The sequence below is a fragment of the Bufo bufo genome, chromosome 1 (genome assembly GCF_905171765.1).
Source record: "Bufo bufo chromosome 1, aBufBuf1.1, whole genome shotgun sequence".
NCBI classification, from domain to species: Eukaryota; Metazoa; Chordata; class Amphibia; order Anura; family Bufonidae; genus Bufo; species Bufo bufo.
Genome location: NC_053389.1, coordinates 604,815,826 through 604,838,974, shown reverse-complemented (window position 1 = coordinate 604,838,974; position 23,149 = coordinate 604,815,826). Strand labels below are relative to the sequence as shown.

Sequence of the window (23,149 nt, the reverse complement as noted above, 5' to 3'; positions counted from 1 at the left end):
TAAAAAATTTGATCTCCATTTTCCTTTAATTCTTGCGGAACGCCTAAAGGGTTAACAAAGTTTGTAAAATCGGTTTTGAATACCTTGAGGGGTGTAGTTTCTACAATGGGGTCATTTATGGGGGTATCCACTATGTAAGCCCCACAAAGTGACTTCAGACCTGAACTGGTCCTTAAAAAGTGGTTTTTTTGCAATTTTCTTAAAAATTTGAAGAATTGCTTCTAAACTTCTAAGCCTTCTAACGTCCTAAAAAAATAAAATGACATTTCCAAAATAATGCCAACATAAAGTAGACATATGGGGAATGTTAAGTAATAAATATTTTATGAGGTATCACTTTCTGTTTTAAAAGCAGAGAAATTGAAATTTAGAAAATTGCGAATTTTTCTAAATTTTGGGTAAATTTGGGATTTTTTCATAAATAAAGGTGAAATATTTTGACTCAAATTTATGACTATCATGAAGTACAATGTGTCACGAGAAAACAATCTCTGAATGACTTGGATAAGTAAAGGCGTTCCAAAGTTATTACAACATAAAGTGAGATATGTCAGTTTTGCAAAATTAGGCCTGGTCAGGAAGGGGGCAAATGGCCCAGATGGCAAGTGGTTAAAGAGATTTTTGCATCATGAGTTTAGTTATTGGGAAAAAACAGACTTGGAGCAGGAATCTGAATTATTTATTGAACATTGCATACATTGCTTATGATTATATTCCATTAGTATTGTAATTTTCTAAATTCAGATCCTAATCTAACAGGCTGTTTTGCCTAATACTAGTATGATTTGATTTTTAATATTTTGCTTTAGCATTTATGAGCCTACTGTATAATGCATTCCTCTTAAGCCACTGAAAGTGTTAATATAGAAGGATCATTTTATATATTTCTTTTATGAAATTTAGCTGACATATTTCTTCATTGGATTCTCTTCCCATTCACTTAATACGGATAATTTTTTGGTGGTAGTATCATCAATGGGCCATCCCCAGGCCTTGAAGAATGGAGCCAGGTTCTTATTGACTGCTTGAGAGAACTTCTCTGCCCAAAGATTCATCTTAACATTCTTGACATTACTGACATTGGACATGGTCTGATACTCTGAGAAAACTTGCTTGAAGGGATCCCAGCCAAAGCCCTCTTGCAGCTGAAACAATAAAGACAAGACATAGTACATCTATAGTAAACTGTTTACCATTGGCTTACTGATAAATAGTACCATAATGCCTAAAATAAATAGTACTATACTTAATGCGACCCTCCGGTTCAAGAAAAAAAATTAACACCAACTTCGGATTGACCAGAATACTTACATGGTGACTTCTTTTTGTATCTTTTTATCTGCAGATCTGCCAAATTCTAGGCTCCTCTTCTGTCATCCATGATAGCTGCACTGCCTATTAGACTACCTGACACATACTATGCATCAGTAGTCCCAGACACTTCCTGCTTGTCCATCCATGCTCTTGGATTGATCAGCACTATTTACACAAGCAATTAGTGACCAATCTGAGGGCAGTAGGAAGTATCTTAGACTGCCAAATGCACAGTATTCATCAGGTCGTCTGAGAAGTGGTGCAGCCATATTGGATGGCAAAAGAGGAGACTGGGAATTGGCAGATCTGCAACTGAAAAGATAAGGAGGTCACCATGTAATATCTGCCAGGTAGCAGATGGATCTCCACCGGATTCCATTATAGTCAATGGGGCTGGCGACCATTTCAGTAACATACGGCAATGTTGGAACCAGAGAGCTTTGGCAGGCTGTTCTCTGTCGGAACTACTAAACAGCAGTGTGAAAGAGGCCCAGTTAATATTATATTTTTTTCTTGAGCTGGAGGGTCGCTTTATCAATGAACCTTTGGTTGTCTATTTAGATTTGTGGTAGAGGCTAAAGGCAACTGACGAGGAGGAGCGCCTAAACCCCTGCCCTATGCTGGCTGAGTTGTGCCGGGAGCCAGGAGCGTGGGTAAACCTAGAAGTGGGCATACCCTAAAGGGGACTGAGGAGAGAAAAAAAAAAGAAGGGGGGGTGTTTGAACCGGAAGCGCCCAGAGGTGACGGGAAACGGCGCTGATGAGGGGTCAGACGCCCCTCCCACAAATTCAGGCTGACATTTCAGCCTTCCAACTTGTGGTAGAGGCTAAAGGCAACTGACAAGGAGGAGCGCCTAAACCCCTGCCATATGCTGGCTGAGTTGTGCCGGGAGCCAGGAGCGTGGGTAAGCCTAGAAGTGGGCAAAAAGAAGCGAAGAGACTGGAATAGCGGTAAACCATTTAATACGCCCTCAGAGCATGAGATTAGAAAACGCCTGGGATATCTCGACATTCGGGTTAGAAATGTACCTAGCAAAACAAGAGGACCGCCACCGCCCCATTTTTTTTTGATGGGCTGGGACCCTGTTTTTGGAAGCAGCTGAAGCAGCCTCGATATGGAATAAGTGACCGGTGATGTGGAGTAGGTTATACCCGAGACCTGACGCCAAGGTCCTGATATGGAAAATGAATTGGACAGATGACAGAAAACCTTCGTGGAAAGGCAACAGCGGGAAATCAGAGCCAACAATTGTTGAAGGACCTTGACCGGACACCAGTCATTGGAGGACCTGAAAAACTTGACCTCGGAGGGAGGCCCGTGCTGGCTAGTTTTGGTGGAAGGTAGACAGAGGACAAAATGGTCCTGGGCCCAGGTCAGTTGCTGTCTCTGCAGCCCCTGATGCCTGGAGGTGGAGCGGGTGAATTCGCCTGGCCTGAGGAAACCGTAGAATCCGAGGTACATCGCTGCCTTGATTACTTATCTGCGAGAGGTCCCAAAAAGATGACCATCCAAAGCAGAAGAAAGTCTCCTAAACATTTCACCGGAGACAGGCTGTCTATGGGCAGGGGAGGTATTCCCGCTTTTCTGGATTCCCCGGAGCGCAGCTTTGATGGCCTGTATTGAAAAAAATGGAACCTCCACCTGGTCTGTGGAGCATGGAGCAGTGCTGGATCTCAGCTAAATACAGTTTAAATTGCATGTTTGTTCCTCATTAGCTCAGCGTTCCTCTGGTGGAGTGGAGAAGTCAGGGGCAATCCAGGCCTTGTTCATTTTTATCTGAGTCAACCTGTCAGCATTGCCAGTGGACAAGCGGATATGCTTATAATAGATATGCTTATGTTATAATGCCACCAGCAGCACTAAATACACGCTCAGACAATACGCTGGCGGCAGGGCAGGCCAGCACCTCCAAGGCATAGAGCGCAAGTTCGGTCCACGTGTCCAGCTTGGACACCCAGTAGTTGTAAGGCACCGAGGGATCATTCAAGACGCTGACACGGTCTGCTATGTATTCTTTTACCATCTTCCAAAACTTGTCCCTCCGTGAGGCACTAGGGCACGCTTCAGGGTGAGGTTGCTGGTGGGGTGTCATAAAAGTGTCCCATGTCTTGGACAGTGTTGCCCTGCGTTTGCTGGAACTGGTGTGTGTTCCCCTTGTCTCCCTTCCTCGGTTGCCAAAGGAAGTACGGACTCTGCCGCCAGCATTGTCCGATGTAAATGTTTGGAGCAATTTCTCAACAAGGACCTTCTGGTATTGCACCATTTTACTTGCCGTCTCCACCGCAGGAATGAGAGATGAGAAGTTTTCTTTGTAGCGGGGGGTCGTTGGACAACTTTGTTAAATTTGCCACCAGCAAAATTTCTTCTCTGCTGGATTACTGTATGTATGGTTGCAGCCTAAATGTGTGACCAAAAGTAGTGAAATTTGTCACAAATAGAAATAATTCTCTGTTGACTAACTGTATAAATAGTTGCGGACTAAATTCACGCACAGAAGTCACCCAAACTAGTGAAATTTGTCCCAAATAGAAATAAATCTATGCTGAATTACTGTATATAACGGTTGCGGCCTAAATTCACGCACAGATGTGACCAAAACCAGTGAAAATTGTCACAAACAGAAATAATTCTCTGGTGAATAACTGTATATATGGTTGCGGCCTAAATTCACGCACAGATGTGACCAAAAGTAGTGAAATTTGTCACAAATAGAAATAAATCTATGCTGAATTACTGTATAAAACGGTTGTGGCCTAAATTCACGCACAGAAGTCACCCAAACTAGTGAAATTTGTCCCAAATAGAAATAAATCTATGCTGAATTACTGTATATAACGGTTGCGGCCTAAATTCACGCACAGATGTGACCAAAACCAGTGAAAATTGTCACAAACAGAAATAATTCTCTGGTGAATAACTGTATATATGGTTGCGGCCTAAATTCACACACAGATGTGACCAAAAGTAGTGAAATTTGTCACAAATAGAAATAAATCTATGCTGAATTACTGTATAAAACGGTTGTGGCCTAAATTCACGCACAGAAGTCACCCAAACTAGTGAAATTTGTCTCAAATAGAAATTATTCTAGGCTGGAATACTGTATACAACGTTTGTGGATTGAGCGCGCACACAGATGTGGCACAAATTAGGTTAATTTCCCCAGAAAAATACATTTCTATGACGGAGCGGTGTGTATCTCACTAGCAGGCACACTCTAGTGAATAAGCCCCTTTTTAGAATTTCTGCTAAACACACTGCTTTCTGATGGTGTACTGTAGATCTCACTGATATGTAATATTTCTTTCTTTTGAAAGCTTTTTGGTACTGAACACAACGATTTTCCAGCCCTGCACTATCTGTCCCTTCCTGCAGACGCCAGTCCCTAATACTGCTGAATTTAACCCTTGTTAAAAAAAAATAAAAAAAATGCTGCACTGCTGTCAAACACACACTTTAGTCCTGAAGAGGACTGTTTTGTCTTTCAAGAGCTTTTTGGGAGTTCAATCGTTGTAATTTCAGCAAACCGCTATATGTCCCTGCCTACTGTCGGCTCTCCCTGACGCTGAATGATCCGAGCGCGGGACGTCGGCTCCTATATAAACTAGTACCACGTGTTCCGGCCAGCCAACCAGTGTAAGGCTTATAGCTAACATGGCTATGGCATTACACTGGAGGGAATTACTTACCTGAACGCTGATTGGATGCTTCAGGAGGAGCCAAACTTGCGGGGCGGAGATTAGAGCAATGCAACGAGCACACATGGTTTTCGGCCAAGTACCGCCAAGTGCCGAGCATAGCGATGGTCGAGCCGAACCAGTACTCGGCCGAGCATGCTCGCTCATCACTACTACTAAGCTATGAGTTTGGCTGATGCATGACGCAGTGGCACCACCTCCAGGTACCGAGTGGCGTAGTCGAGGATGACTAAAATGTGTTGGTGCCCTCTAGTGGACTTCGGTACTGGCCCTATGAGATCCATAGCGATCCGCTCGAATGGAACCTCAATAATCGGGAGAGGGGGGTGGGTTGCGATGTGTCTCTTGGCTAACTTGGGGGGTGGGAATAGGGAAAAAGGAATTCTATTGTAATCAATAATTCTTGTGACTTTAGGTATGTCGATTAGAGTATTAACCTGGAATGTACGGGGACTGGGAAACAAACTTAAAAGACAAGCTGTATTTGATCCGATTCAGAGACACCTACCAGCAGTGGTTTGCCTGTTGGAGACCCATTTTACTGAGGAGGCTTCCCGACGGATCGGTAGGGGGTGGATCTCGCAGTCATTTCACTCTACATTTAATAGCTATTCCAGAGGAGTGTCAGTTTTTTTTCATAGAGGAGTTGAATTTGTCTGCGAGGCATCCTCTATCGATAGTCAGGGGAGATATGTCTTCCTCTATGGGAAACTGCATGGCAGGTTATGTATTTTGGCCTTTTTTTATATCCCTCCCCCTTTCTGTCTTCATGTACTGAATAGCTTACTGATCTTTGTGGAGGGGACTTTAACTGTGTTATAAATACTAAGGTTGATAGGATTAGTACTGAAAGTGATCTCCAAACTACTACAGCCTCTCAAGGGACCCCCCGGCAAGATTTTGTAATGAGTTTGGTTTTGTGGACCTCTGGGAACTATTGGCACGAGGGAAGAAGGTTTTTTCTTGCATAAGTAAGTCTGGGAGGTGTTTGTCTAGGATTGATTTAGCCCTAATAAATAAAAAATATGGGGGTTTTGTGAAACAAATTAGATATGAAGCAAGGGCACTTTCGGATCATGTACCCTTATCCCTAGAGATATCTATAAAGCCTGAAAAAGATACTATAAGACCCCCTTTAGAGTGAATCCATACTGGTTGACATTATTAGACAACTATGATCAACTTAAAAAGGAAATGATCTCCTTTTGGGAGGTTAACAATAACTCGGCCAAGACTCAGTTAATTTGGGATGCTTTTAAGACCTTCATGAGGGGGCTATTCTTTAGTAACATTTATCATATAAGGAAGGATTACGGTTTGAGAGAGAAATCGCTAAAAGAAGCTGGTTTTTTTTACACCAATAAATTTGCTGGAAATGGATTTGAGGAAAATAGAAGGGCTATGCAAAAAGCAACTCAGTCTTATTCAGATTTTTTACTAGATAAGGCCCAGCAGACTCTTTTTTTTAGGGGACAAAAATACTACTCAGAATCAGAGCGCCCAGGTAAATTGCTAGCAACTATTATATCAAACTAAGACCCAAAAAAAGATATATTAAAGATTCAGACACCAAGAGGACTAATTACTGAAAATCTGGATCAAATTAAGTTGAACTTTCTGGAGTATTTTTCAGAAATGTATCAATCAGACAAGAACATCCTTAACCCCTTAAGGACATGGCCATATTTCACCTTAACCCTTTCATGACCAAGGGTCATTGATGCCCCAGTGTCCAGGTCAAAATTGACAAATCTGTCATGCGTTACTTTATGTGGTAATTGCTTTTATTTATCCAAGCCATTCTGAGATTGTTTTCTCGTGACATATTGTACTTCATGATAGTCATAAATTTGAGTCAATATATTTCACCTTTATTTACGAAAAAATCCAAAATCTATCAAAAATTTTGAAAAATTCACAAGTTTCAAAATTTCTATTTCTCTGCTTCCAAAACAGAAAGTCATACCTAATAAAATATTTATTACTTAACATTTCCCATATGTCTACTTTATGTTGGCATCATTTTGGAAATGTCATTTTATTTTTTTAGGACGTTAGAAGGCTTAGAAGTTTAGAAGCAATTCTTGCAATTTTTAAGAACATTTCCAAAACCCACTTTTTAAAGACCAGTTCAGGTTTGAAGTCACTTTGTGGGGCTTACATAGTGGAAACCCCCATAAATGACCCCATTGTAGAAACTACACCCCTCAAGTTACTCAAAACTGATTTTACAAACTTTGTTAACCCTTTAGGTGTTCCACAAGAATTAAAGGAAAATGGAGATGAAATTTCTAAATTTCACTTTTTTGGCAGATTTTCCATTTTATTACATTTTTTTCTTTAACACATTGAGGGTTAACAGCCAAACAAAACTCAACATTTATTACCCTGATTCTGCGGTTTACAGAAACACCCCACATGTGGTCGTAAACTGATATAAGGGCGCACGGCAGGGCGCAGAAGGAAAGGAACGCCGTATGGTTTTTGGAAGGGAGATTTTGCTAAACTGGTTTTAGATGCCATGTCCCATTTAAAGCCCCCCTGATGCACCCTTACAGTAGAAACTCCCAAAAAGTGACCCTATTTTGGAAACTAGTGGATAAGGTGCCAGTTTTATTGGTACTATTTTGGGGTACATATGATTTTTAATTGCTCTATATTAAGTTTTTTGTGAGGCAAGGTAACTGAAAAATGGCTGTTTTGGCACAGTGTTTTTTTTTTTTACAAGATTCATCTGACAGGGTAGATCATGTGCTATTTTTATAGAGCAGGTTGTTATGGACGCAATGATATCAAATATGTCTACTTTGTTTGTTTGTTTCAGTTTTACATAATAAAGCAATTTTGAAAAATAAATTATGTTTTTGTGTGTCCATTTTCTGAACGCCATATGTTTTTTTATTTTTCTGCCGATTGTCTTGTGCAGGGGCTCGTTTTTTGCAGAAAGAGTTGAGGTTTTTATTGGTACCATTTTTGGGTACGTAGGATTTTTTGATCATTCATTATTACACTTTATGGGGCAAGGTGACCAGAAAATTTGCTGTTTTGGAACAGTTTTTATTTATTTATTTTTACAGCGTTTATCTGAGGGGTTAGGTCAGTTTTATAGAGCAAATCGTTACGGACGTGGAAATACCTAATATGTATACTTTTTATTATTTATTTAAGTTTTACACAAAAATAGCATTTCTGAAACCAAAAAAATGATGTTTTAGTGTCTCCATAGTCTGAGAGCCATAGCTTTTTTATTTTTTGGGCGATTGTCTTAAATAGGGTATCATTTTTTGCGGGATGAGGTGACGGTTTGATTGGTACTATTTTGGGGGTCATAAGCCATTTTGATCGCTTGCTATTGCACTTTATGTGATGTAAGGTGACAAAAATTGATTTTTTTACACAATTTTTTTTATGGTGTTTATCAGACTGGGTCTATCATGTGATATACTTATAGAGACGGTCGTTACAGACGCGGTGATACCTAATATGTGTAGTTTTTTTTCCATTTTTTATGGGAAAAGGCAATTTATTTATTTTATTTAACATTTTTATTTATTTATTTATTTTTACTTTTATTATTTTCACTTTTTTTTTTATCAAGTCCCTCTTGGATCTTGAAGATCCAGTGGGGCGGATGGCTGTACTATACTTTGCAATGCTCTTGCATTGCAAAGTATAATACAATCAGATGCCCTGTAGGTGGAAACAGCGGACGCAGCGCGGCAGCCCCGATGGTGGAGAGAGGGAGCCCCCTCCCTCTATTAACCCCATGAATGCCGCTGCCGCGGCATCTATGGGGTTACAGCAGAGTGTCAGCATAGAGCTGACACTCTCTGCTGATGGCGGCGGCTCAGGAATGGAGCCGCCGCCATCACACACAGCAGGGGGACCGAACCGCATCGGGGGTAGAGGGGTTGGGGGGGTACGGCCAGCATTGAGGGGCAGTGCAAATGGGGGCAGGAGGCGGACCACATCAGGGCACTGGGCAGGCTGCGGGAATGTGGATGGGAACGGGGGGTGGGGGGGCGAACTTCATAAGGGGCAGGCCGGGACAAGGGGGGGCTTGGCGCACAGATCGGGGGGCACAGATCGGGGGGGGGGGGGGCACGAGGACACTATCTGATTTCAGGCTCTGATCTGCAGAGCGCAGATCAGAGCCTGAAACCGGCATTTTTTCACTGCCGCGATCCGATTGGTTAGTCTGCACAGACTAACCAATCGGATCGATTGCCGGCAAGGGGCCACTCTGATTGGTCCCTTGCCGGCATTACTGAACTGTATGCTGTCCGTGACAGCACCAGGACAGGGGCAGAAGCTTTAATCCAAGCGCTTTGCAGCGCTTGGATTAAAGAGCTGGCTTGACGTCTATACACGTGGTAGCTGCATGGGGTATGTGCAGCTATCACGTATATATACGGATTGCGGTCGTGAAGGGTTAAGGACCAGGCCATTTTTTGCAAATCTGACCAGTGTCACTTTATGTGTGAATAACTTTAAACCGCTTTTACTTATCCAGGCCATTCTGAGATTGTTTTTTCGTCACATATTGTACTTCATGACACTGGTAAAAAAATGGAGTAAAAAAAATTCTTTTTTATTTATAAAAAATACCAAATTTACCAAAAACGTGAAAAAAATAGCAAATTTCCAAATTTAAATTTCTCTACTTTTATAATAGATAGTAATACCTCCAAAAATAGTTATTATTTTACATTCCCCATATGTCTACTTCACATTTGGATCATTTTAGTAATGCCATTTTATTTTTTGGGGACGTTACAAGGCTTAAAATTTCTAAAACCCACTTTTTCAGGACCAGTTCAGGTCTGAAGTCACTTTGTGAGGCTTACATAATAGAAACCACCCAAAAATGACCTCATTTTACAAACTACACCCCTCAAGGTATTTAAAACTGATTTTTACAAACGTTGTTAACCCTTTAGGAGTTCCACAAGAATTAATGGAAAATAGAGATGAAATTTCAGAATTTCACTTTTTTGGCAGATTTTCCATTTTAATAATTTTTTTCCAGTTACAAAGTAAGAGTTAACAGCCAAACAAAACTCAATATTTATGGCCCTGATTCTGTAGTTTACAGAAACACCCTATATGTGGTCGTAAACTGCTGTACGGGCACACGGCATTGCGCAGAAGGAAAGCGTTCCGCCATATGGTTTTTTGGAAAGCAGATTTCACTGGGATAATTTTAAGCTGCCATGTCCAATTTTAAGTCCCCCCTGATGCACTCCTAGAGTAGAAACTCAAAAAAGTTACATTTTACAAACTACACCCCTCAAGGTATTCAAAACTGATTTTACAAACTTTGTTAACCCTTTAGGTGTTCCACAAGAATTAATGGAAAATAGAGATTAAATTTTGGAATTTTTTTAGCAGATTTTCCATTTTAAGAATTTTTTTCCAGTTACAAAGCAAGGGTTAACAGCAAAACAAAACTCAATATTTATGGCCCTGATTCTGTAGTTTACAGAAACACGACATATGTGGTCGTAAACTGCTGTATGGGCACACGGCAGGGCGCAGAAGGAAAGTAATGCCATACGGTTTTTGGAAGGCAAATTTTGCTGGACTGGTTTTTTGACACCCCCTGATGCACCCCCTCAGCCCCCCTGACTCACCCCTAGAGTAGAAACTCTAAAAAAGTGACCCCATTTTGGAAACTACAGGATTTGGTGGCAGTTTTGTTGGTACTATTTTAGGGTACATATGATTTTTGGTTGCTCTATACTACACTTTTTGTGAGAAATAGCTGTTTGGGCACCATTTTTTTTTTTATTTACAACATTCATCTGACAGGTTAGATCATGTTGTATTTTTATAGAGCAGGTTGGCACGGATGCGACAATACCAAATATGACTACTTTTTTTTGTTATTTGTTTCAGTTTTACATAACAAAGCACTTAATTTTAATTAAATTATTCTTTAGTGTCCACATTCTGAAAGCCATAGTTTTATTTATTTTTTGGGTGACTGTCTTGTGTAGGGGCAATTTTTTTTTAGGATAAGATGACGGTTTGATTGGCACTATTTTGGGGTGCATATGACTTTTTGATCACTTGCTATTACACTTTTTGTGATGTAAGGTGACAAAAAAAAGGCATTTTTTACACCTTTTTTTTACGATATTCACCTGAGGGGTTAGGTCATGTGATATTTTTATAGAGCAGGTTATTATGGACCCGACGATACCTAATATGTCAACTTTTTTTATTTATGTAAGTTTTACACAATGATTTTTATTTTTTAAACAAAAAAAATCATGTTTTAGTGTCTCCATAGTCTGAGAGCCATAGATTTTTTTAGTTTTTGGGTGATTATCTTAGGTAGGGTATGATTTTTGCGGAATGAGATGACGGTTTGATTGGTACTATTTTGGGGGGCATATGCCCTTTTGATCGCTTGGTGATGCACTTTTACAGATGTAAGCAGACCAAATTTTTTTTTTTGCAGTTTTTATTTTTATTTTTGGACTGTGTTCACCTGAGGGGTTAGGTCATGTGATATTTTTATAGAGCAGGTCATTACGGACGCGGAAATACCTAATATGTATACTTTTTTATATTTATTTAAGTTTTACACAATAATATCATTTTTGAAACAAAAAATAAATCATGTTTTAGTGTCTCCATAGTCTGAGAGCCATAGTTTTTTCCGTTTTTGGGCGATTATCTTAGTTGGGTTTCATTTTTTGCGGAATGAAATGACGGTTTGATGGGCACTAATTTGGGGTGCGTATGACTTTTTGATCGCTTGCTATTACACTTTTTGTGATGTAAGATGACAAAATGGCTTTTTTTACACCGTTTTTATAAAAAAAAATTTACATTGTTCATCTGAGGGGTTAGGTCATGTGATATCTTATAGAGCAGGTTCTTACGGACGCGGTGATACCTAATATGTATACTTCTTTTATTTACTTAAGTTTTACACAACACCAGCATTTTTGAAACAAAAAAAAACTATGTTTTAGTGTCTCCATATTCCATATAGTTTTTAAATTTTTTTTGCGATTGTCTTAGGTAGGGGCTAATTTTTGAGTGATGAGGTGACGGTTAGGTTAGTACTAATTTGGGGGGCATACGCCCTTTTGATCACTTGGTGTTGCACTTTTTGTGATGTAAGGTGACAAAAATTGCCTTTTTTTACACCTTTTTTATATTTTTTTATGGTATTTATCGGACAGTGTAGATCATGTGATATATTTATAGAGCTGGTCATTACGGACGCGGTCATTTATAGAGCTGGTCATTACCTAATATGTGTGGTGTGTTTTTTTCTGTTTTCAATTATAAAATATGGGGAAAGGGGCGTTTTTATTTTTTTACGTTATTAATTTTATAACTTTATTATTTTTATTAAAAACATTTTTTTTAAACTATTTTTTTCTTTACTTTATTTCTGATGTTCACTTTTTTGGGTCTGATCCCCTCTTCAATGCATTACAATACATCTGTATTGTAAAACATTGCCTGTTAGTGTATGACACTGAGTCATACACTAACAGGTTGCCTAGGAGACCCAGCCTGAGGCTAGATCTCCTCGGCTCCCGTAGAAGGTAGTTCCCGATGCCGTGCAAGGCATTGGGCAGCCTCTGCATGGCATTGGGCTGCCTTCTGAGACATCGAGTCCCCGCCACAGCAGACGGGGACTCAATGCGCTCACCCGACACAAACCCCTTCTATGCCGCGGTCAGCGGCATAGAAGGGGTTAATCCGCAGCGATCGCCGATACGGGGGGGTCACAGGACCCCCCTCGGCATTGACCCAGGGTTCCTGCTAATTGATTTCAGCAGGCACCCAGTTCTGAATACCGCCTGCCGCGCGGCGGTGATCGGAAATACACATGACGTACCGGTATGTCATGTGTCCTTAAGTACCAGGGCATCATGACGTACCGGTACGTCATGTCTCCCCAAGAGGTTAAAGAGAAGATCGAGGTCTGTTTAGACTCGATCACTCTTCCGAGGATTTCAGAGGAACAGCGGAAGGCCCTTGAGAGAAATATAACCCTTCAGGAGTTAGAGAATGCTCTCCGGGCCTGTGTGAGGAGTTCCTCACTTGGCTTAGATGGCCTTCCTTACGAGTTCTATAGGAAGTATTGGGAAGTTACTCTGCCATATCTATTGGGAGTTTTTCTGGATTCTTTTGGAGATGATAAACTTCCTGAATCTATGACAGAAGCAGTAATCGTATTAATCCCAAAAAAAGGTAAAGACCCGTTAGATATGGGGTCCTATAGACCCATATCATTATTGAACACTGACAATAAATTATTGTCAAAAGTCCTTGCCACAAGGTTTGCTGAAGTTATAACAACGGTTATCCACCCTGATCAGAATGGGTTTATTCCAAATAAGCGCGCCCACTACAATCTCCATAGATTGTTTGCCAACATGCAGGTGGTAGGTGAGGGTTCCCGCTCCATCTTGTCGCTGGATGCGTCTACAGCCTTCGACATGGTGGAGTAGGAAGGATGGGTTTTGGAGATCGTTTTATAGGTATTATTCGGCTTTTATATAAATCTCCCGTGGCAAGCTTCAATATTAATAGGAATTTGACCTCCTACAGCCTTCGACATGGTGGAGTAAGAAGGATGGGTTTTGGAGATCGTTTTATAGGTATTATTTGGCTTTTATATAAGTCTCCCGTGGCAAGATTCAATATTAATAGGAATTTGACCTACACCTTTGGTGTATCGAGGGGTACTAGGCAGGGTTGCCCACTCTCTCCATTATTATTTGACATATACACTCACCTAAAGAATTATTAGGAACACCATACTAATACGGTGTTGGACCCCCTTTTGCCTTCAGAACTGCCTTAATTCTACGTGGCATTGATTCAACAAGGTGCTGATAGCATTCTTTAGAAATGTTGGGCCATATTGATAGGATAGCATCTTGCAGTTGATGGAGATTTGAGGGATGCACATCCAGGGCACAAAGCTCCCGTTCCACCACATCCCAAAGATGCTCTATTGGGTTGAGATCTGGGGACTGTGGGGGCCATTTTAGTACAGTGAACTCATTGTCATGTTCAAGAAACCAATTTGAAATGATTTGAGCTTTGTGACATGGTGCATTATCCTGCTGGAAGTATCCATCAGAGGATTGGATACATGTTCTCATTCTGTTTACGCCAAATTCGGACTCTACCATTTGAATGTCTCAACAGAAATCGAGACTCATCAGACCAGGCAACATTTTTCCAGTCTTCAACAGTCCAATTTTGGTGAGCTCGTGCAAATTGTAGCCTCTTTTTCCTATTTGTAGTTGAGATGAGTGGTACCTGGTGGGGTCTTCTGCTGTTGTAGCCCATCCGCCTCAAGGTTGTGCGTGTTGTGGCTTCACAAATGCTTTGCTGCGTACCTCGGTTGTAACGAGTGGTTATTTTAGTCAACGTTGCTCTTCTATCAGCTTGAATCAGTCGGCCCATTCTCCTCTGACCTCTAGCATCCACAAGGCATTTTTGCCCACAGGACTGCCGCATACTGGATGTTTTTCCCTTTTCACACCATTTTTTGTAAACCCTAGAAATGGATGTGCGTGAAAATCTCAGTAACTGAGCAGATTGTGAAATACTCAGACCGGCCTGTCTGGCACCAACAACCATGCCACGCTCAAAATTGCTTAAATCACCTTTCTTTCCCATTCTGACATTCAGTTTGGAGTTCAGGAGATTGTCTTGACCAGGACCACACCCCTAAATGCATTGAAGCAACTGCCATGTGATTGGTTGACTAGATAATTGCATTAATGAGAAATAGAACAGGTGTTCCTAATAATTCTTTAGGTGAGTGTATATTGAACCTTTAGCTGTCAGGGTGAGACAGGACAACCTAATTAAAGGGTTTGAGGTATTAGGGGGAGAAACACGTATATCTTTATACGCAGATGATGTCCTATTTTTTATAGATCATACCAATGAGACTTTGCCAAGAATAATCCAAGCAGTTAGCTCATTTGGGGAAGATTCTGGCTTTGATACTAATTGGTCCAAAACCAATCTGATGTTATTGGATAATTTTGAATTGTCCAGTGAGGGATCTCAGAATATGCCCAAGGTTTCGAAACTATTTAGGTATCTGGGTGTAAGAATCTCCCCTAGAGTTGAAGAATATACACAGCTTAATATCTTTCCAGTGATCTCCAAGATAATATCTAAGATTACAATCTGGAATAGGCTTCCTCTATCTAGAGCGGACAGAATCTCGTTGGTTAAAATGGTAATCGTACCTCAACTGCTATATGTAATAAGAAATTCACCTATTTGGATTGCCCACAACTTCTTCAAATTGATGGAGAGACTTGTCAATGATCTAATTTGGGGAAGGAAGAGAGTAAGAGTTAAAACTGGAGTATATGTATAAGCCACTGGAGTGTGGAGGTTTAAATGTTCCATACTTCAAGGGCTTTTTCATTGCTGCACAATTATGTTTGTGGAGTGAGTGGGAAAAAAAGCTCTCTTTGTAGGTCACTGGTGGAGGGTTCCCCATATGACAATATATTTACCCTGCTAGAATCTGGTCAACTAACCATTGGGAAACAGGGGTATAGGATGAATAGAATGCTTTTTTCTAAATCCTGGACCTCTGTCAGAACTTGGTTGGGGATTAAGGGGTCAGTTTCCTGTACCCCTCTTTGGCATAATGTTTATTTAAAAAATCTCCTGGAAATATCAGGTGATCTCTTCTGGAAAAATTAATAATATCTTATATGTTACACAGGTGGTGGAAGGGGGGGATATTCTTCCCCTACTCCACCTTGTACAAAGATGTAATTTAAGTACTCTAAGTTGGTTTAGATATTTTCAGTTACGGTCAGTATTGGGTAGGGTTAGGGAAAAAGCATGACTGATAATTGAACCTTGCACAATGATTGAAGGTACTGTATGATAGAGAATCCGAATTGTAAGGTTAAGATTGTACAATTATATAAGACATTAGTTAGGTCATGGTTTAATAAGACAGTCTCCCCTGGGCAAAAAGCATGGGGGATGGAATGTCTCAATATAGGCACGTTAGATTGGGAGGATATAGTTAAAAACCTAAGATTTGTTTCACATAATTTTAATCACGTTGTAGTTCAGTTTAATATTATGCACAGGCTATATATTACTCCGATGTGGCTAAATAAATGTGGGTATAGGGAAACGTCTAATTGTCCCAGATGTGACCCCCTTGACGCGGACTTCTTACACATTTTTGGGTTTTGTTGTGAGATAAGTAATTATTGGAGATTAATTTCTGAATTTATAGAGCACAATTTGGGGGTATTGATCCCATTGATCCCACAATGCTGTTTGTTGAATGATTTTTCGGAGGTTAACTGTACTCAAGATATCAAAACACTTCTTATTAGAGTCATCCTTCTGGCTCGCTTAATGATTACAAAATTGTGGTTCTCTAGGAACTCCCCTAATGTAAAGATGTGTGTTAATGTAGTGAATAAAGTCAAAAGATATGAAAGCATTTTATATAAGCAAAGAAAAAATGAGGATAAGTGGAGGAGGATTTGGCTACCCTGGAGGTTTTAGGGAATAGAGGGAGCCTGAACTTTTAAGAAATTTTCCAGTTGCTTCCTTTTTCTTTCTTCCTTTCCCCGCCCCTCCATTTCCCCCTCCCCCTACCAGAGACGCATCGCAAACACGGGTTGACAGGGTGGTCTGGGTGGGATAGGGGTACCAAGGGGCTATGATAAACTAGATTTATTATATATTCCTTTCTTTTTTGTTTATTGAAGGGATTGTATTATGAATTTACAAATAAAGATTATAAAAAAAAAATAATTATCGGGAGAGGGACCAGGGGACTATGGAAATGTGGTTGGGGGCTGGTTATCTGGCAGGTTGGGCAATACTCTTCCACCTCTCTGAACACACTGGGCCAGTAGAACCGCTGTAGAATCCGGTGTCCCCCAAGAACGTGTTGGTCGGGTAACTCCAACATGAGCTTGCGATACGCCTTGGGCACCACCAGCTGTTCAATATGTTCACCCCGTAGTTGATTTATCCGGTACAGCATCTCCTGTTAAAACACAAAACGGGGGAACATAGACTCGGCCCCCGATTGTTGCGGCTCACCCTCAACTATTACCACATTTTCCCAGGCTCGGGTCCTGGTGCTGTGCTGTACCAAAATTATCCCCAGAGACATTGAAGTCTGCCAGCTCAGGACCCAGCGGCAAGTCCTCCACGTCTTCCACCATTACACTTAGCGGGGTTGTCTCCCCCTTTTCCACCGAAGTGGCGGTCACCCCTACTGCTGGCCCTTCTGACTCAGGTTCCCAGGGTTCTGGTCTCCCCCCTGAGCGGGGCCACTCTGCTAGGGTTACATCTGTCTTCTGGTATAAGTAACTTTCGTATTCGGCCATAGTGCCGGAAGTCTCTCCCAATTATTAACTCATACGGTAACTTTGTGGCGACGGCCACCTCATGCGTCCACCTGCCGGCCACTGCTGACAGAGAGACCAGGGCGGTGGGATAGTCCTTTAAGTCCCCATGAATGCAGACAACGCCGACTTTTCAGGCCAGTATACTCGGCGGGCCGCACCAGGGCAGCTCTTACCAGGGACACCAGGCTCCCTGAATCCAGCAGTGCCACCGCCAGAGTGTCCCTCACTTCCACCTGGCACAGTTGACTATTGTCTACAGTCTCAGCGGTACCTGTGGCACACAACTTCCTGGCATACAATGAGAGGCTGTAGCCATAGTTGGCTTCCATGGGTTCACTCCGATGGGGACAGTCAGCTTTTATATGTCCAGGCTCGTGACACCACCTGCAGGTACGTTCCGGGTGGGTTTGGCTGGCACCAGCAGCCAGGTTTGGAGTGGAGATTTCCGGGGTTTGACTGGCCCCCTCCCAAAAGAACCCCCCTGCAGATTTCTGGTGGCCTCGTAGCGCTCCACCAGGTCGACCATCTCCAAGGCATTATCCGGAGACACCTGGCCAATCCAGTGCTGGAGAGGGTACTGCAAAGCCCTCCAAAACACATCCGCCAACAGCCGATTCAACATGGCAGTGGGAGTCAATATGTCAGGCTGCAGCCATTTTTGCAATCGGTGCAGCAGATCATAATTATGTGGTCTGGCGGGTTCAGCTGGGTTAAATTCCCACTGATGCACATGCTGGGCCTGGACCAATACATTCACCCCGAGTCTCGCAAGGATATCACCTTTTACTGTCGGGTAGTCGGCTGCTTGATCATCAGGGAGATCAAAAATACTTGCTGGGGACCAGACACCAGGAACGGAGCGACGACCTCAGCCCACTGGTCTCGGGGTAACATTTCCCTCATGGCCACCTTTTCAACGACCAGCAGATAGTTCTCAACGTCATCCGAGGGGGTCATCTTAGGAATCGCCGCGCGGACAGCTTTCCGGGCATCGTGGACGTTCTGGGACGCTCCTTGCAGTGCCATTACATGTTGTAAAAGCAGCTGGTTAGTTTTTTGTTGCTGCTTGTTAGCCTCCCGCTGCTGCAAGTTAGCCTCCACAAGGGCTTTCTTGACTGCCTCCATTTTGTCAGGGGACACTGGTCGTAACCTTGCCGGCTTAATGTAGGACATGCACTTGTTCCGGGGAAAAACTAAAAATTTTTGGCCTTCAGGCCTGCCTCACTGCGTTTGCCCGCATCCTCCACCAGTTGTGGGGATTTGCTCTGGTAGACAGGATTGCGGACACAGTATAGAGGCAACGACAAAGTCTTTAACTTAAACAGTTCAGTGTTTTATTCACACATAAGGACAACAAAAAGTATTTGGGTGAAACAGAAGTCCACGTGCTTTCATCCAAACAAGATAGCAGACCTTAATCCCGGCCCAAACTCTCAGGACCCAACACAGAGACTGGAAAAGCTCCACTGTCAGACGGAGGATAATCCACACACAGCTGAGACTGCTGGCTGGGTTTTATATCAATAACCAAAACCTGGCCTGGAACGTGGGGAACAGCCACCCACCCTGCACTTTGGCTGCTCTCAGTTGGAGCTGGCCCGGATCAGCTTTACAGCCACACTAAATAACCAATAGTGTCAGTCAGCACTAGCTGCCGCTGACACTTAAAATTACCGGCTCTTACCTCACCGTGGCCAGGAACCTCGGTGACACATATCTTCCGTCAATGATGGTCCCTTGCGCTTTCCTACAATAGTTCGCATACCACAGTTAGTAAAATAATGCATTGAGAGCAGCTTTAACAGTCCCGTACACATCCTGAGGCAAGGGTGGTGTAAAATGGCAATTGTGACTAGAAAAGTTGCAAATCTGGGTGTTTTGAGACTTTTCTACACCAAAAACAGGTGTAGGGGGGATAATAAATTTGCCCAAAAAGCTTCAGAGCCGCCATACCTACCCTAGGTAGATAGTTGCTATTAGACTGGCTTACTTTGTTCTGAACCTTGATCCACCTAATTTTGTTAGAGTCAGAGTAGTGCCCACCTCTTGGGCTGATTAAAATAAGATCCTGCTGGTGTGTTGGTGTGCAGCTTGAAGCTTGCACTGTATGTTGAATTTCCGGTTCTTAGAGAAGATGGTTCTCAGGCAGTTGATTTTAAGTTCTACCACATAGGAGGACACTCCTGATGAGGATACTTCATGTGAATTCCCCATTAATGTGCTTCTGGTTAGTATGTAAGTGTAGAGTTAATCTGTTTTTATTTATTCCTAACAACAGCACAAGCTTGCCAACCTTTTTTATAATAAACACAAAGTAGAAGGGCTAGATATCCTTGTATAGGTGCAGGGATCTCTATTTAATTTAGTGATTAATTTGATTCATTAAAAATACCCCTATTATTGTGCTGCTGTTAGGACCAAGGGAAAACAGATTAACTTTCGAAATCAACACTTTTAGGTTAATTAAATTCCATTGAATAGGCTTGGTTGTCTGATGCCCTGTTGGGGACAATTATTTATTTGAGTGATAATTTCTGTACTGCATTGCCGAATATATTGGCGCTAATTAAGAAAGAGTCATAAAAACTAGCAGCAGGAAATAAATATATAGTAGTAAGGCACTAGGAAATGGGTTGACTAAAAATAATATACTTTATTAGTGTATAGTACCTGAAGATAAGTCTCAAGCGCTGTCCACACGCTCCACTCATTAAGTTTGGCTCCATTCTTTAGATACTGTTTGATTATTTTTTCTCTGTCTCCTGGCTTGAGAGCAGGATGAGCGTTATCTCTCGGGATCCCCAGTACGGTTTCATGCACATATACTGACCACAGGTTACAGGTGGCTTCTGTGGTGTGAGGAGGGAATTCCCAAACTCCTCTCTGCTGGTTGTGACCAAGCTCATGTATAGGCCCCCACAGACCTTTCTTTATTTCTGCAACACTTACTAAAGTAGATGCTGTTGGCAAATGACACATTATTGGGTATCCAGCATGCATCCAACCTATAGCAACAGAAAAAGATTAGATAATATAAAGGATGCAAGGTTGGCCTGATAAAAGAATCATTAAAGGAAAAATCCCCATTTTGTTGTTACTTGTTTGTTTAAGCAAACACTATCCTTGAAAGACTTCTGAAGACTTCTTCTAATAGTAAAGTGTCACTGATTTTTCAGAAAAGGTTAGATATGTCATAAAGATATATCAGAGTTTTGATTGGTGGGGTCTGACTGCTGAGATCCCGACCCATCTCAAGAACAGGGAGAAAGAAGTGCACGTATATCGCCCTCTCTCCTGGCTGCAAGAGTTAGGCTCAATAGCAAGTCTGTGGCCCATTTTGATTCCGTATCCTGCAGCAAGGATCGTGGGGATCTCAGCACTCGGACCCCACTGGTAAAAAGTTTTGATATGTCTCTGTCAGGGGCGGACTGGAAACTTAAAGTAGCCCTGGAAGAAAAACTTAAAAGTCTAAAGAGTCAGTTATATCCCAGTGCAGCACAAAATACCTCCCCAGAAGCTCTGCCTCTATGGTGGTTATCAATAGCTGCCTCCACCTCCAATTGTCTCTAATATGGATATGAATCTGGGGTCTTAGGAGGTGAGATGTGGGCCACAACACCAGGTCAGCCCTACCTTTAGCAAAAGTCCTTAAGCCGACAGCCATCCTTAAGCCGACAGGAAAATGTTATTACCTTAAGCCATTACTGACCGTCAATATGCCTTTTTTACAGAAGTTATTAACAGGCCATAGGCTAGGCCACTGCCTTTTTATGGCCTAAGTCTAAGCCCTACATGGTTCTCCCGTGCAGTGAAGAGCAGGAGCCTGGCTCTCTCATGACAGCGGGGCTTCTGCTCCTATGGTACGTATCGGCAGAAGCACCGATCCAGGCCGTTCAATAGCGATCACAGCATCTATGTAGTTTAGAAGGGGTGCTCCCTGGCAGTATTGCTGTTTTTTTCCCCATCTCCACCCTTCCCCCAGAAATAACTAATAAAAGTTAATCAGTAAGTTATGTATACCCCAAAATGGTGCAATTAAAAACTACAACTTGTCTTGCAAAAAACAAGCCATCATATGGTGGAAAAAATGGTGGGAAAAAATGTATAGCTCTTATAGTCACCAAGGCCAAAAACAAGCTGGTCACTAACGGGTTAACAGGCCTGATGTAAGATAATAGTACTACTTTATTAAAGTAGCGTGACCATATGTCCTCTTTTTTGGGACGTAAATAAAAAAACTGTCGGGCCGGGATTTTTTTTAATTTTATTACAATGCTCGGGATTCACAAGGATGGACACTCACTATTAATTACAAATGAGCGCTTCTATTGTGGTCTTGAAAGGTTTAAAGGGGTTTTCTGAATTGTTTAAACAGTATCTGATTGCTGGGATCTGACACCCGGTACCCCCACCGATCAGCTGTTTGAGAAGGCACTGTTTCTCTCAGTAGCACTGCAGCCTTCTCACAGCTTTTCCTAGGACATGTGACATCATGTTCATCGGTCACATGGCCTAGGTGCAGCTCAGCACCATTGAAGTGAATAGGGCTGAGCTGTAATACCAAGCAAAGACGCTATCAAATGGACTGCGCTGTACTTATAAGCTGCAATAAGGCTGCGGTGCTCACAGGAGTGCTGGTGTCTTCTCAAACAGCTGATCAGTGGGGGTCCCACCGATCATATACTGATGACCAATTCAGAAGACAGGTCATCAGTTCAAAAATGTCAGAAAACCCCTTTAAGGTAATCCACTGGCTGCTGGTGCTTTGATTTATTTGTGGCTAATAGGAAGGTTACATCTATCCTTGACTGTAGGATGGGTGGTTTTTACGTTCCACTTTTATTTTACTTCATGTGTTGATGGTGAGGTGTTTGACCAAATAAAGCAAAATTTACTGCAGCATGCATCCCCTGCCACTATTTTCCATGATATGGTGTGTGGGAGGAACTATATAGTATGTGGGTTGGTTTGTGGGCCAGGGCTTTAAACACAGTTGGGCCCTGCTCAAAGCCTTTATGAGGGTGGTGGTGGGGCGAGAACATCATGGTAGATGACACATGGTCTGACTGTAAGATCAACATAGGAAAAGGCAGGTAGTCCTCAGTAGTCCAAAGTCAAATTAAAATTCTAAATCTGACCCACTTACCTGCTGTGCACCTCTGTCATGTGACTAATAGATGTGGCACCAAATTTATTGGATGATGTTCAGGGGGTACAGCAGACAAACAGCCTAAATCTTTAAAAACTTTACATTGCTAAATTGGCTTTTTTATTTAACATAATTTTTATTGAGATTTATAAATGTTTTATAACAAAATCTTATTATAAAAGGTAGTAATCAAATAGTTCAGAATAAGAACTAATTAAGGCATAAGAAATACGTATGACAATAAAAAAAAAGCCAATTTAAAATTTAATTTAATTTATTTTGTCATTTTAAATTGGTTTTTTTATATGGCAAACATTTCTAACATAAAAACAAATTCAATCAATCTTCAATCTCTCTGTTTACAATCTGCCCCCCATTATGTGTATGTTAATGCCTTATATTTTAAATTAAAGGGAACCTCCAATCTGCAGTCAGAGTGTTATAGAGCAGGAGGAGCTGAGCAGATTGATACATAGTTATGGGAAAAGATTCTGTAAAACTTATACATTTAAACATACAATTAAACCTCTGCTCTTTCAATGCATAGGAGTCATGTGGGAGGTCCTACCTAGTAACTGACA

The 23,149-nt window shown here is 41.7% G+C and overlaps 1 protein-coding gene and 1 non-coding gene across 2 annotated transcripts in view; both read right to left on the bottom strand.

Annotated features, from left to right (window-relative positions):
• Positions 1–884: 884 nt before the first annotated feature.
• Positions 885–23,149, bottom strand: part of LOC120985569 (TRPM8 channel-associated factor homolog) — a 34,863-nt gene continuing 12,598 nt past the window's right edge. The window contains exons 6-7 of the mRNA XM_040413587.1: positions 20,090–20,424; positions 885–1,145 (exon numbers count right to left, since the gene is read on the bottom strand). Of these exons, the coding sequence (XP_040269521.1) occupies positions 900–1,145; positions 20,090–20,424 (581 nt within the window). The 3' untranslated portion in view covers positions 885–899. The remainder of the gene's footprint in view (positions 1,146–20,089; positions 20,425–23,149) is intronic.
• On the bottom strand, positions 8,802–8,887 carry LOC120987503. The gene has a single exon (XR_005776099.1). It is a non-coding gene; the product is annotated as a small nucleolar RNA SNORD71 (small nucleolar RNA).